Source organism: Paramisgurnus dabryanus, chromosome 3, assembly GCF_030506205.2.
Source record: "Paramisgurnus dabryanus chromosome 3, PD_genome_1.1, whole genome shotgun sequence".
NCBI classification, from domain to species: Eukaryota; Metazoa; Chordata; class Actinopteri; order Cypriniformes; family Cobitidae; genus Paramisgurnus; species Paramisgurnus dabryanus.
Window position 1 is genome coordinate 40,829,650 of NC_133339.1, and position 15,118 is coordinate 40,844,767.

General features: G+C 40.0%; 1 protein-coding gene across 1 annotated transcript; it reads right to left on the minus strand.

The window, feature by feature from the left end:
* Nucleotides 1–3,990: 3,990 nt before the first annotated feature.
* Nucleotides 3,991–13,656, minus strand: metrnla (meteorin like, glial cell differentiation regulator a). The gene is made up of 4 exons (XM_065263183.2): nucleotides 13,307–13,656; nucleotides 9,455–9,843; nucleotides 6,122–6,181; nucleotides 3,991–4,830 (listed from the first exon to the last, which is right to left on the minus strand). The coding sequence occupies exons 1-4, from the start codon at nucleotides 13,402–13,404 to the stop codon at nucleotides 4,517–4,519; spliced, it is 861 nt and encodes a 286-aa protein (XP_065119255.1). The 5' UTR covers nucleotides 13,405–13,656; the 3' UTR covers nucleotides 3,991–4,516.
* Nucleotides 13,657–15,118: the final 1,462 nt, after the last annotated feature.

Below are 15,118 nucleotides of genomic sequence, written 5' to 3' on the forward strand. Positions count from 1 at the left end.
TTTTAATTTCCGGCATGCCCAATTTCGCAAAATTGCTAATAGTACAGCAGGGTATAAGAGGTAAAAGGATAAAAACAGCCTTTTCTGAATACTGCATGGTAGAATACCACCTACTGTTTTTTAAATAGCATGTGAAACTGTTTGCTTCATGTTTGCTACAACATAGGGTGTGCATTGTGTGATGCTATTCTAGGCAGTGTTCTCTGTATAATGCACATTTCGGGTAGGTCATCGAAGCATTTAAAAAAGTACTAATGCACACGGTATACTAAGTGCATACTGCAGTAAAATACTAAACAGAGTAGTATACTGTTCTGAACACTGGCACTTATTTTCTGTTTAAAATAATCTCCTGTATTAAAAATTAAGAAAAGTCCATGCTTGACATATATTTAGAGGTTCCTTAAGGACATTTGGGAGCGTGCGGATGAGATAGATGTATGTGTTTTTGTCTGTTTCGCCGGTGGGTGTCCTCCGGCCGAGGCGTAGTGTTTGTACTGGAGGAAGCGCCACGTGCAGCCACCACAGAGCCCCTATTGATTCCCCTTCATCAAGACCCGGCTTCTGTGGGGAGGGGCGCGTGTGTGAAGTCAACACATTCCCAGCATTCCTCCACTTCCCCTGCAGGAGATATGTCACTGGCCTGCAGAGCACCAATCACTCGCTTTGTTCGCCTGCCCATCTTCTCTCCCTCGGGACCCCCGGCTCACTCTTCAAGCCCTGTTGCTGCCAAGACGCAGCGCAATTTGCTGTTACTGCAAATATCTTAACCGCTTAATGTTTATTCGGTCCACCCCAAGGATGCCCTCGATGAATAGTTTCCCGTATTCGGATAATGCTTATGGTTGCATGTATGTTTTGACGTTACTTGGATCAGAACCATTAATTGTGCATTTAGGAAAAAGGAAACTGTGCATACAAAAACCTAAACCTTGGACTGAGTTGGACAGGGGAGGATGGTTATAGTAGTTACGATTGTTAAGGTCAGATTGTTAATAAGATAGATGGAATATGTAACAGAAATAGCTGGGACTGTAAGGGGGACTTAAAGTATGTGTGGGAGCAGTCAGAATGGCGGCCACACCCCTGACTGTCGTAAGTCAAAATAAGTCTCAGTTTTGGGGAAGGTCGTTCAGCAAGACACAGCAACTTTATCTTGGTAACAACAAGGTTCCACTTCCTCAAATTTAAATATACGTCTGCATCAACAACTATGCCAGTATACCCCATCATGGTCAGTGTTTCATTCCAATGGATTATCTTATCAATACACCCTCTTCCATGACCCAAACATAGTCGGTCTGGATGCCAAAAGCGGTCAGAATGTACTCAGACAGCGTGCCGCCAACGAGACGCTCGTAAAGTCCCGGTGTGAATGGACGAGCGCTTTTCTTTTGCTTTCTTTCTCATTCACCTCATTGAAGCTCAGGACGAGGGTTTGCGGCACTGCACCGTAGTCATGGGAACGCTGTTTGCATTTCCCAGTGAACGCTTCCAGAGCCGCTGCCATTGAACTGAAATTCAGACTCTCCATTCAGATCAGTCTGGAAAAGCAATTGCCTATTTGTGGCCACTTATACCGGGAGACGTTATGGGTGTGTTGCTACCAAAGTTAAGCAGAACCAGAGAAGCAAAGAAGCAACCTGGGTCAGAAATTTCATTAAGGAAAGTTTGAAAGGAATGGCTTTCCGTACATTAAAGCAAATTGATGCCCTGAAAGTAAGCCTCAAGCTTCTGGAACGGTCAGTTTCATAGTCTGCATGGTGTGTTCCTCCATTTTGTGTGGCATCACAGGGCTCTATTGAAGCAGTCTCACTCTCTCAGACTCACACAAAGAGTCCTTTCACTCTGACCTTGACTGAGCACCTCCCTGAGCACCACAGCAACCCGTGGAGAGGAATCTGCCCCCGTCTGCCTCCAGTGAATGATAACCCTCCCGTGCGCCTCGAAAACCACAAGTAATGCATTTCACATGGAACTGGCAAATAGACCAACCACCGACATAGCCCGATGTAGCTCAGAGGAAATCTGGACGGAAGTGAATCATGCACAAATAAAGCTTGTTGTGCATTATGTGCTTGATTTAATAATAACCAGAGAGGGGTAGGCTGGTGAGTTAATAACAAACGTGAGGCTGATGAACACAAACAAATCATTCTGTAGGAGAATGAAGAGTTTCAGAAGGGTTTGAAAATGTCAACAAAATTGTGAAAATGACAATTCAGTTTGTTTTACATCTAGTAACCAGCTGGTTGATGATAAAATGGGTGAAAAAATTCTGGAAGAGTTACACGAAGCCGTATCTAGATAACCCTTACCAATAGCTTGTTCACAGTCAGTCCAATTCAGATTTTGGTGCTTATCCAATCGGAATCCAATCACGTTAAGAATGTGTGAACGGGCAAAATCCGCATGTAATATGTTTTTTTTTCCCGAATCTTTTTCAGGCTACATCCAGAGGTGGTTTGAAATCCGCTTCAAATTGCATTTCCGGGAATCCATTTATGTCTAACCTCTCTGATCGCATTTGTGAAGCTTTTTGGTTACGTCATGATGTCACGTCACATAAACAACATTGAACTTTGGAACAGTCCATTTCTGATGAAATGAAAGTGGTGTTTGGGAAAGGCCATGTATTGGGGAATAAAGTTTCTACAACGTCAGACATGGAGGCAGATCGTAATGCCAGCGCGACGTTATTGCCATAGAAACAATGCAAATAATCCGAAAATGGCAGACCGCACATGACGCACAGATCGGATCTGAATAGTAACTTGTGATACACAACATGGACAGTGAGTCGGTCAAATCGAAAATGCACCAAAATTGGATATGGACTGAGAGTGTGAACAAGGCACAACTAACCACACTAGTCAACATTTGAAGTGTGATACATTTGAAGTGTGTTCCTGTATAGCTCAGTGGTAGAGCATTGCTTTTGCAGGGCAAAAGGTCATGGGTTTGAACCCAGGGAACACAAGTACTGATAAAAATATATAGCTTGTAATGCACTGTAAGTCGCTTTGGATGAAAGCGTCTGCCAAATGCATAAAAAAGTGGATCAAATCTTTCATAAAAGTTGTGCTAAAACCAAAATGTGTACCAATTCTTGTCATAGGACAACTTTTCTGAACTTTTTTGATCAACTTCAAATGTTGATATAGTATAGATAAGTAATTTGTGATAACAGTAGGGCTGTAACGATTAATCGTGCAAATGCGTGTTTTCTCAATGAATGAATTTTAATGAATTATAGTGAAATCTTGGCACACCCAAAAGCCAGAGGGCGCTCTCATGCAGAAACTGTAAACAAGCTGTGCATGAAACATAGAATCGCAACCTCGCGATTCAGAATCTATTTCAGACAGGTCTTTTTAATGGGACACGTGATTTTTCATTACAGTCCTAGTAACCACCTACTGTATTTACTGTAGCCCTAACCCTAACATCAAGCCCGATCTCATGGGAATTCATTCATAATTTACGAGTTGGGTAATTCGTATGAATTCATACAAAATTAATCTCATAAATACGTATGATTAATACAAAAAACAATAATGTAACCCCACCCATGTCCCTTACCCCAGGACAACATGGCCGAAAGCAAAGCGTACAAAGACCTACAAATGTGGCAGATTTGGCCGATAGTTTAAAAACAACTGATGGTCATGGCCAATATATCCTGTCAATCAAAAGAGAACAAGAAAATGCATGATTTTGAGCTCTGTGTATAGAAAATGTAAAGAAACATCACTAGTTTAGCGTTCAGTATTAATGGTCATTATATGAATAACATTCAGAAAACGGAATCTTCAGAATGTAGTTAATGCAAGTTAATATAACCACCAAACTGTCTGTATCGGCAGATATCGGTCTGAATAGTCGGCTATTGGTGTCGGTGGTAATTTTTTATATCAGTGCATCTCTAGATGAAAGTGAATTGCAGGCAGCTGCAGTGTGACCTTATTTACATAAACAACAGGCACAAGGTTTGGTTCCAAAGAGAAAAACTCTTTAATCCTTGGAAAGAGACATTTGCAATTAAACAGCCTGAAGACAAAACACAGGCCAATTGCACTTAAAAATTTTCTTAAAAAATAAAAAGCAGGCTTTTTCTTCAAATATATTTCTGTCATAGAAACAACTGCAAAACTGTACAACAAGCTCTTTACAAAGCATCTGGGATTTCCGTTTTAGAATTTACTTTTCACATTTTTACACATTCGACTGCGAGGTTCGCTACAAAACACGAGAAAATGTCTTAAGACATTGCCATTGGCTTAGTACAAGTCCAACTTTAGAGTTCAGTTGCCTCTGCGACGTGTTTTAAGAGCGAGAGTCACTGTCTCAGGGAATGCTGGGACAGCAGGTGAGCAGATTCTGGAGCACTTTGACAGTCTATAGCTCTATTATCTCTCCTCTCTGTAGAAACAGGCAGATTGACGAAGACAGACAGCTGCTTGCGAGGTCACAGCTCCTCGCGATAGGGCGGATCGCGTGGTTTCATGGAAAGAATTCAATCTGTGTCCAAATGACATGGGTTGGTCCCTTGCTGCAGTGCATCCTGATACACCCTAAGGAAGTCCTTGTATCGGGGTGCGCAGCTGAGCCAGGCCTCTCCGAAGCGCACAGTCCCAATGAAGAGGAACTCACCGTCCCCTGGTTTAACCCCGCACTGGCTGGGCATCTTCACGAAGCCCGTCCAACGTTTGACTCTGCCTCCCCCTGACACAAACACTTGAGTCTTTTGTCTGTAGAGGCGACTCAAGGATACTTTGACAGAAGTCTGATCTTCTTCCTGCGACACGCCAAGAATACCACCACGTGCCACTGTAGAGGACGAAAGAGAGAGACATTTGATTCAATAAGACTTTTTTATTGATTGGATGCATCATGTGATTTTTCTAGTGTAAAAAAATTATTTTTTATTTAAATTTTAGAGCTGTCAAAATTAATGCACAAAAAATGCATTAACGTAAATTTATGTTAACGGCACTCATTTTATTAATGTTTAATTTTTGCTGTCTAAATAAGTAGTAATGAGCATGGTCTAATTTTGAGCTACTTTTGAGGCAGAAGAAAGTAAAAATGTCGATTTTTTTGGTCGAAATTTAGATTTTTTAAAAAAAATAAGTACATTAAGCTAAATAGTCAATTAAACGTCTAAAATAATATTTTTTGGTACATTTTCTTAAGGGGTATGCACACCAAAGTTTTTAAACGCGGCTGAAATGCCTGGAGGACGCGGAATGCCATCTATTTTGTTGCAGTGATACTTCTGCTTTGTTTATCAGTCGTTGTATGATGTTGTGATATTTGTCCCGCCCCTCCTCCACTGTGATTGGTTGGCCGTGTGAGAACTGACATTGATGAGCTGATCTTTTTACCCAAAGTTGAATATTTTTCAACTCTCGGCGCTCAGTGCTAAGCACGGAAAAATGTCGAGCGAAACCTTTTAGCGTGAAAAAAAGCTAGCTGCTGGCTTTTTTGAAAAACGCAGAGCTTCCATTGGAAAAAACTGAAAACATACACCGGCCGCGGGCATAAAAGCTTTGATGCGCACACGCCCTTAGAGGTGTACCATCCTAAAGGCTTAACTAATACAAATAATGCATCCCCATCCACTTGCACCTCTAAGATTTTAAGATTTCGGTTTTAAAACATGCAGGAATTACAAAAAGTGCAGAACTTGCTTAATGTTAAAATGGGTATTAAGAGCGACAAGACTCTTAAACGGTCTTCTATGCGCTGACTGACACATTTAAAGCATGTGGTAAATATTAAAGTAAATACAGAAAAGATAAAAATGTGCGATTAATCACGAGTTAACTCATGACAATCATGCAAATAATCTAGATTAAATATTTGAATCGATTGACAGCCCTATTAAAATTTATAATAACCAACTTTCGGATCGTACAAAACAAAAACTACATCTTTTACAACATGCATTTATTATGAGACAACAGGAAAAAATAACCAGTGCAGAAAAAACAGCTTTAGTTGAAACCTTTATCATGACCGAGTACTGGATCCAAACTACCACAGAAAATCCAATAGGACTCCAGAACATATTTACATTACATTAAATTACATTACATTACATTAGATGTTTTCTTACCAAAGTCACTTGTGCAAACAGCCAGGAGGACCTCAGCATCTGTACATGGTTGGCAGGCTCCTGTAGAGAGAGAGATCAGAAAACCAAATCAGACCAAACACGCTTAATACAAATAAACAAAAACCAACTGCATGCCCTGTGAATAACATACCATGTTATTTTTAGTAATCTCCATAACATACCAGCCCTTAAACCCCCTGATCCATCTAAACCATCCACGTGTTCCCAATACACATAATTAATTTCTGCTGCACATGGTTATTTATTGACCGCGCACAGGCCGACTTTATCGTCACGCCTTGTCGGCTTCAAAGCAAACAGAGATGTGAGGCGGCCGGCGGGTAAAGTCTCCTCATTAAAAGAAATAACATCTGTAGCCAACCGACAGGACGTTGCATTAGTTGGAGATGCAGTTTCAACCTTTCCCTCTACAAAAACACTCAACATACGCTGTGTCCTCACACCCAACCACAAATGAGAACCAGCTGAGATAAAAACAAACAAAAACCAGGAACTCCAGGGACTATTAGCTCTGGGTTAAATAAAAAACGCCAATAGGAACACACACCATACCCACCTGTGCCAACAACATATATGACTCCAACACTTTGTACTCTTTTACAACCCACAGCGACACACGACAAGAGAAAAAAAACAGTCTTTCCCTTTAAAGGCAATCAGTGTAATCTAAACACTGGCAGAAGCGTGTCCGCTTTGATCGGCGTGTTTTCTCTCTCCAAATAAATCAGGACGTAGCCTCCCGGGTCATTAAGGCCCCCACGCGCTGATATAATCCAGCAATCCATTTGGCTGCAGGGTCTCAAACCCTTCACACTTGCAGCAAGCGATGGTTGATTCAGGTGGCCGGGTGGAGGGGTTTATGGGGGTTTTATGGGTTTATGGGTTGGTGTTTGTGTGGCTGGAACAGGTGGAGTACTGAGGTGTGATCTACTAGCCAAATGTTTATTTGTTGAGCGCAGGTCGGCTTACAAAGGTTTCATAAAGATTTAAATACTATAAACTACATTTTTTCCTGGTAGACACAAAGGTTAATATAATATACACTGTGAATGGTGGCAATCCTATCCAAGCAGATTTAAATTTACATAACCAATAAGAGAAGGCTCAAAGTTTTGGCCACAGCTTATAATTTTTAACATTTAAACTAACTTACTAACTCCTGTAAAAGTTATACTTTGTCGTCTATTTGTAACGCTGGGTGCCACTGCAGTCTTGCAACACGACGTTTACCTCCAGGGTAGGACCTGTCTTGACAGTGCATGACAAAAATGTCCAATCTGACCCTTTACACATGGGTGGATTTAGTCTAGCCTTGTCTGGTGTAAATGTTAGCAAGAACAACAGATTAGAGGTCAGCCGCTATTGCAACACAAGGAGTGACGCACCACCACCAACGGGGCCAGAGGTCATCCAGAAATCAGCACTGACACAGCCAAAACTTCAAAACCGGTGATCGTTCAGAACTCCGGACTTTAAAAAGTCAGCACACTGCCGCTAACATTTACATCCCGGACTTAAAAGCCAGGCTTGGATTGCAAATGGGGTTTTTCAAAAGGCTCACATGCAAAAGTTAAAACAGAACCGCAGGGATAGACTGGCATCTGAGTCAGCAGCCCTCGCCGCCCCGGATTAATGCAACACTGCTGGGATAGAAACCACTTCATAAGCGGGCCAAAGGGGGAAGATAGTGTCCCTGCTACATCTGGTCCCTTCTGCATTCCACGCTAATGGAGGAAAGATTCATATGCCACTTTGCTTGCATCCCGACCACTTCAGAGACCAAGAGGGAAAAGTAATGAAGGAAAAAGTGAGAGAGGGAAAGCCAGAGAGACAGGCAAATAGAGGAAGAGGAAGGGAGATAATGTGTCCTCCCAACAGCTGGTCTAAGACACATTCCACGATGATGGAAAGCAACTCGGTTCCAGCACAGCAGGTCAGCGTTCTCGAAGTGAAAAAACCCACAAGAAGTTTGGAAAAGGAAAAACAGGTCAACTTACAGATTTGCCCACTCGGATTGCTGTACTTACAACCTCCTGCCAAACGGGGCAAACATACAAAGTCTTCTAAGCAGTACACATCACAAGCCACATCAAACCACATCTTAAAAGCACACAGACGCAATGCCCAGAAACTGTTTAAAGTTATGCTGCTTTTAACCAATCCATGCCTCAAAAATACAGCAAAACGCTTGGATTTATCAAAGCCAGATTTCCATGCCAGCTATGAATGTGCCCGGGGGGAAACAGTGAATAAAACTTCAGAAAGAAGAAAAACAGACCCGTTAAGAGCTGTATCTACATCGCTTGAGGCCATTCAGTTATTCGTCGTTTGCAGGTGCAAAACTTGAATATTAATTTCTTAAATGAGGCCGACTGTTAATGGGCTTTTCAAGAAAATCACTGATACAAAGCACACGGGGTGGTTCATGGTGTCCCAGCACGAAACATATGGAAGTGAAAATCCAGTCAGTGTTTATCAGATGGCAGATCAGTATCGGTTTCCAGTGCAAATATAAACAGGGATCCACCAATCTAAGCATCCCAGTGGGGTGGATGTTTCCTGAGGTCAAGATATCATCGGGCATGAAAATATTGGCTACGCACAGCTCGCACACAGTTTAAAATAAACAAACCCTCGCCATGGTGTGCATAAGAAACCATGTACTCCAAACAACATTTTGAAAATGAAAATGTGGTGACTTGATGATTTTTGGTCTGGTCCTCAAATGAAGTAAACATACTTTATGGCTTTAGAAACTTCAAATAAAGCACAAAGGTTTTATGTGCTATGTTCCTATATCTCAACTGGTAGAGCATTTAGTTGGTCAAAATGGGCATGGGTTTGATTCCCAGGGGAACATGCATACTGATAAAATGTATACCTTGTAATGCATTGCAAGTTGCTTTTGATAAAAAATAGCTACTTCTAGGGTGCTTTTGTAGCTTGGTAAGACTGGTGATCGCATACATTTGTTTTACAGAGATATAGAGGTATAAAGAACTTCAAGATTTTGCTACATTACGTCAAGACTTTGCTACATTACGTCAAGACTTTGCTACATTACGTCAAGACTTTGCTACATTACGTCAAGACTTTGCTACATTACGTCAAGACTTTGCTACATTACGTCAAGATTTTTGCTACTTTACGTCAAGATTTTGCTACTTTACTTCTTTTATGTTCCACATGTAATAAAAACTGTTAAACTGACATAAGACTACATTGGCAGAATTAGTCATATTTTTTGAGAAGGCCCCATTGAAATATTCATATTAGTCTCAGGAAAACAAAAGAGAACGACAAAACACGTACCGGATAATGAATGTGGATCCGCTCCTAGTCTGTGGTTAACCAGCTCGTACTGAAAAGCTGTAATTTTTCGACTGATGTCTCTTTGAGGCACGGCCTCGATGAACAGCGCCCCGTCCTGGATGCTAAAACATTGCACTTTCCCCTCTGCCTGATCTTCCTCACGAAGGAGCAATCGCAGTTTTCCCAGCCGGTCCAGGTAGATGTGGGTTCCGCTGGATTCTTTAGAAGGTTTGATGCAGACGGAGAGAAGAGAGGCGGCAGGAGACACCGTGTTAGGGCGCAGGTTGACGATGATGGCCCCTGTGGGGTACAACCACTCCAGGAAGCCCTGGGCGCAGCGGAGATACACCTGTTCAACATCCCGGGTGTGTCCTTCATGGGTCAGCCCACTAAAGAGAGAGAGAGAAATAATGGGAGATTTAAGCGATGATCCAAATTCTGGTGAGCTGCCTACATGGGCAGTCAACGCTATCTTATGGAAATTCGTATTTTATGAGGTGGCTTATTTGTATTCCTTCGTTCAACCACATTTGTACATTTTTGTCATTTGATTGTCTTTGCCCATGACGTTGGAGTTAGGGGCGAGGTTTCGGGTATTGAGACAGTGACAAAAACGGTTTGGCGAAGAGAAATTTAAAAAACAAACAAAAAAAAAAACCTTGTTTTAAAAGCATGCATCAGGTTTATTTCAGTGCACATGGTGTATTTATGTTGATCTTATGCAATAAAAATTACATTTGCACCATTTTTATGAAAGTTAAGACTGAATGGACTTGAAAATGTCAAATGGTGTAACCGCCAATTGCGCCAAAGAATAAGAATTATTAAATATTGTATCCACCCTGATGGCATGCAAGCGTAATCATCAAAAAAGTCATTTTAAAATATCATTTTATTAGTTATTTTCAAATGTAAATTTTTATGCGTTTTTGTAATATACTGAAAACAGCTCTGTTTTCTAAATAATCTTTGACAAATGATATAAAATGTATATAAAAAAATCACATTACACTAAACTAGATGATTATATTTTATTCCACATTTTTTATGAATATATTTATATTTTAATTGAAAAAAAAAAATACTAGTTACACCAATTGACACAGATCGGCACCACATTTTTGCAAAGATCCCCCAAATATTCTTTCAAAATGAAATAAAACCAAATATTTTAGACTTGGTTGGTCCTCCAAAAAAGAGAATGTATGCAAGTAATCTGCAATTTTATTTTGAAATTTTAACCCTTTAACATTTAATTGAACTATACAGACACAAAATAATTAACGTCACGTCACTGACCCATTTGTTTTTTATGATAATCATATATTTTAGCACGATTAACTTTATATGAATTCCTTAGAATTAGCCATCTCATAAAATATGTACGAATGAGGTCCAGCTGGGACAGTATGCTAACCAAAAATGTCCTAAGAACCTCATAAGAAATTAAAATGAAACAGCAGCAATGTACAAGTAGAGTTAGCACTAGCATGTTGCTAAGCTAACAATTCAATATTCATTAGAATAAAAATGCCTAGGACACACAAATATTGCATAAAATATGGAGATGGACAGATAAGACTTTTAATTTTGTAGGAAATTTAATGCACCTTGCATAATATTTTTTTTTAATCATTTGCAATGCATCCTGGGATTTGCACAAATATTTGACCAGATCAAGGAGTTTTTGCAACTAAGTTTTTGATATGAGCAGTTAGACATTGTTTCCCTCCATCTGGGTGGAAATTTTAACTAACAGGCTTTAGATTAATCAACACAAACCTGACTTTTTAAAGTATACTGTACAGACTACTGTTCCTAGGTAATCCGCAAAAAAATGGTGGTTGGATATTCTTTCAGCTTTACTTCAGTGCCCTTTTAATGTGAAACACAGCGAAGGAAACTTCAAACATTGGGGTAATTGTCCTGAACAGTTAGCGCGCCAAAGTCGAGTCCAAAGCCGAACCCCATATCAAAGAAAAGCTTTTCTCCTAGCTGCAAGAATGAAGTTAATGTCTTTTCACACAAGGTGTTAAGACCCACGCGCAAGGCTTGCTGCATGACCCGTCACGTGCAGACGTACGCACACACATATAAAAACATTAACCGTCTACTATTTTCCCCTTTCCATTCCAACTCTTTGGCAAGACCCGACACTGGCGTACTGCCTCGAGCAGGATTTTTGAAACTTAAGTCAATGGATCCTTGGACACACGGGCCTCGCCTGCAAACAAGTGCAGAGACAGTAGCCGAACCCGGGGGCATGCAAGTGCAAATGCAGGTCACGCACTTCGCCTCCCATCGCTTTCAACTCCTAAAAAAGACGAGGAACTGCATGTCCGGGCGAGAGCCCCGTCGGCGTCCGCTGGCCGCACAAAAGGCCCTCTACGCCACTTTTAGACATCATTTGCGGTTCTGCGACTCAAGTCTGTGGCTCCCTGTCAGCTAGGCAGAAAATGAGCCATCTGCTTATAAACCCTCCAGCGGTCCTTCAATCAGAGATGATTTCGGGCCGGCTGCAGACTCCCGATTCAAAGCTCACCAAAATGAGAGGTAAAGACCGAAAATCACATGCAGCCTGGGTAGCAGGCCCGGGGTGACACATGTGGGGTGCAGACTCGCATGCATAATGGCTTCTCTTTAATTAAGAGCATTTGAAATTCAGCTCTGCTGTAATGAGAGGCTGAACTAAGACCTGGCAAATCAGCACCAGATTATGGGCGCACACTCAAAATACAGCACGCCTGCCCTTGTTTTTCTGGAGAGACTACCGGGGCCAAAAATATGTAACGTTTAAGGAATTTTTTGCAGGAAGGGAGGTATTGTGGAGGAAAAATACCAAACGTGTCACAAGACAAAGTAATGCTGGAAGCATCAACAAAACTCCTCATTAGTTAAAGATTTATCACTGACCCAGACAAACACCACAACCTTCACCTATACACACATTATACCCAAAAGATTGAAAACCACCTTCAGCTGAAAGATTGTTGTAGGACTCATGTTGTATACATTATTGTAGTGTTAGTGTATTATCTTATTTCTCATTGTTTGTTTGATTAGATGGATAACTTCTAATAGTTTTAATAGCTATGTTTGTATTATTATATAATTGGGTTATTTTAAACAACCAACACACAGAACTTCAATGCTGATAGTTTCTGTTTAGTAGTTTTTTTCTCTCTAAATGTACTTTCAGGATATGCCAGGGTGAGGTTACAGAGCGGGATGGTAATTAGAGGACTAAACTACTGAACTATCATTAAGAGATTTTTACAACTGAAAACAACTGAAAAGGAGATATAACTGTTTAGTTATGACTACTACCACCCTGAATCCATTATAATAATAAGAATACTGGGACTATTACTAGAAATATGATATGATACTTATTTATGAAATGACAAATATTGCTATCAAAAGTAATGATTTAATACTAACTTACTCTATACTAATGATACTACCACTATTCCTACTTGTGCTAACAACAATAATATTAGTAGAATAACACTTAGGTTTGAACTTTTCATCAATTGTTTTAAATGTACTAGTGGTATGAACACTTGGGCAAATTAACCATGGTTTTGGTATAGTTTACCATGTTTTTGGCGGATTATCACAGATTTACTATAAATGTGTTAAACTATGGTATCTATTATAGTGAGGCTGTGTTAAATGTTGTAGTTAAATATGATTATACACTACGAATAAAATAAAATACAAACGTGGTAAAACGTGTTTAATTTTTATTTAAAACCTTCATGCTACAATTAAAATACTACTGTCGTATACATGAGTAACGTTAAATTTGTAATGAGAAAAAAATATGAATATATTTTAAGTGGGTTTTACCTGCCCCTCCAGCTGCACTGGTCACTTGAGTACTGGGACAACGCTATCCGACACAGAACCAGAACCGACAGCAAACACGCCACGAGCGGCGACAGCATGTTTGTCCCGCCGCTGTCTAAGATACCTCTCCCCAACCCGACACTATACCGATCTGCTCCGCGGCTACAAAATCAAACAGTCCACCGTCAGTACTTTCACTACATCGTGTTTTTCTTCTGTATGGGTTCACTTTAGACGGCTAGAATAAAGTTAAGAAGCGAAAGTCCGAGAAGCGCGTTCTGTTACTCCATGTTGCGCACAGCAAGCGGTACTAGACTGAAGACAGCGAGGACGCGCTGAGGAATCTGAGCAGAGACGCTCGCTCACTGAACTTTGAAGAATGCGCATGCGCAGAAAGCCTAAACTCCTCTTCAGTGAAGGTACGCGAACATTTCTGCTCTGATTCTTTTAATTGTCATTTTTTTTATTATACAATGCCATAAAAAACATACATAGTATTAATATAAATATCAGCTGCCAAAAAATATAAATAAAATGTTTTTACTTTTTTAGTTTGTTAGGGGTTTTATAATTTAAAGTAAAAAAATGGTTTGCAAAGATAGGATTTCTTTTTACGTTTATGATATTTTCCGAATAAAATAAATAACTTTATAACACATTTTTCTTAACATTCTAAATGATCATTCTTAAATTAAAGCACACCAAATACACAAATTTCTTTCTGCTTGACTGACACAAAGCGCATGCGCAAGATACAGCTGCAAAATGACAAGTGACCTTTTTGTTTATTGCTCACTGAGACGAGTTGGTGCTTCGTAGTACGTTTGCATTTTAATCGTTTTTCTTTTTTGTATTAAACTTCTTCAGTCATCACAAATTAAAGACATGCTTGCATTTAATAATTAATCATAGGGTACATTCAGGTAAACATTTAGGAAATACTGTAGAGCAGCCTGTGCACCCACCCACACAACTGCTCCTTGTGTGTTAAACCAGGCCTCTTCTATTATTTAATGTAAAAAATATTGTATTTTGAATTGCTAACACTAACAATGGACATCTGCTAGTGTCTGTATGGAGGGTCGAATTCTTACAATATAAATATAACATATCAAAGCTTAAAAATAGGTATAACACCATTACTCTTCTTCAGATAATGTACTTTTTCTGCTTCTATTATTTCTTCATCCACAACTGTATTGAAAAAACCCGTTAGACAGGAGAGACTAGAGGTGTCAGAGACAGTTATTTAACACTGGTTTCACAACAAATGATGTATGAATTGTTTTGATACAGGCACACTGCTGGCCTGCAGCTGGCACACAATATAATAATACTGTACAGCTCCTCCTTCATCAAGAACAGCGTGCATGTCAGGACAAGTGAACCACAACTCATAGACACCTGCAGATGTTTCCTGTATTATTGCGCTGTCCATGTCTTTTTACACACATAAATGTATGGAGGACAAGCAGGTCAGCGTTTCTAACATACATAGCGTGATATGTATATATATATAGTTTATGTATACAATTCATCTAAGGTTTCATAATCCCAAGAGTGCCTCAAAACATCTCAAGTTTATAAACTTTGATAGCTGAAATGGTTTCTGTTTAGTTTATGTGGGTTTTATTTTCTGTTTTGGCTGACAGCTGTGCCCCTCTGTTTTTACTTAAACTTTGCTTTATTCCTTCGGGAGATGTGCCTGTATGCGTCAGTTTGGGATTATGTGTTTGTTCAGGGAGGATGAATTGTAAAACCAGTTCCAGAGCTGATTCAGGATTAGTATCTGGCTTACACATTCAATTTGGC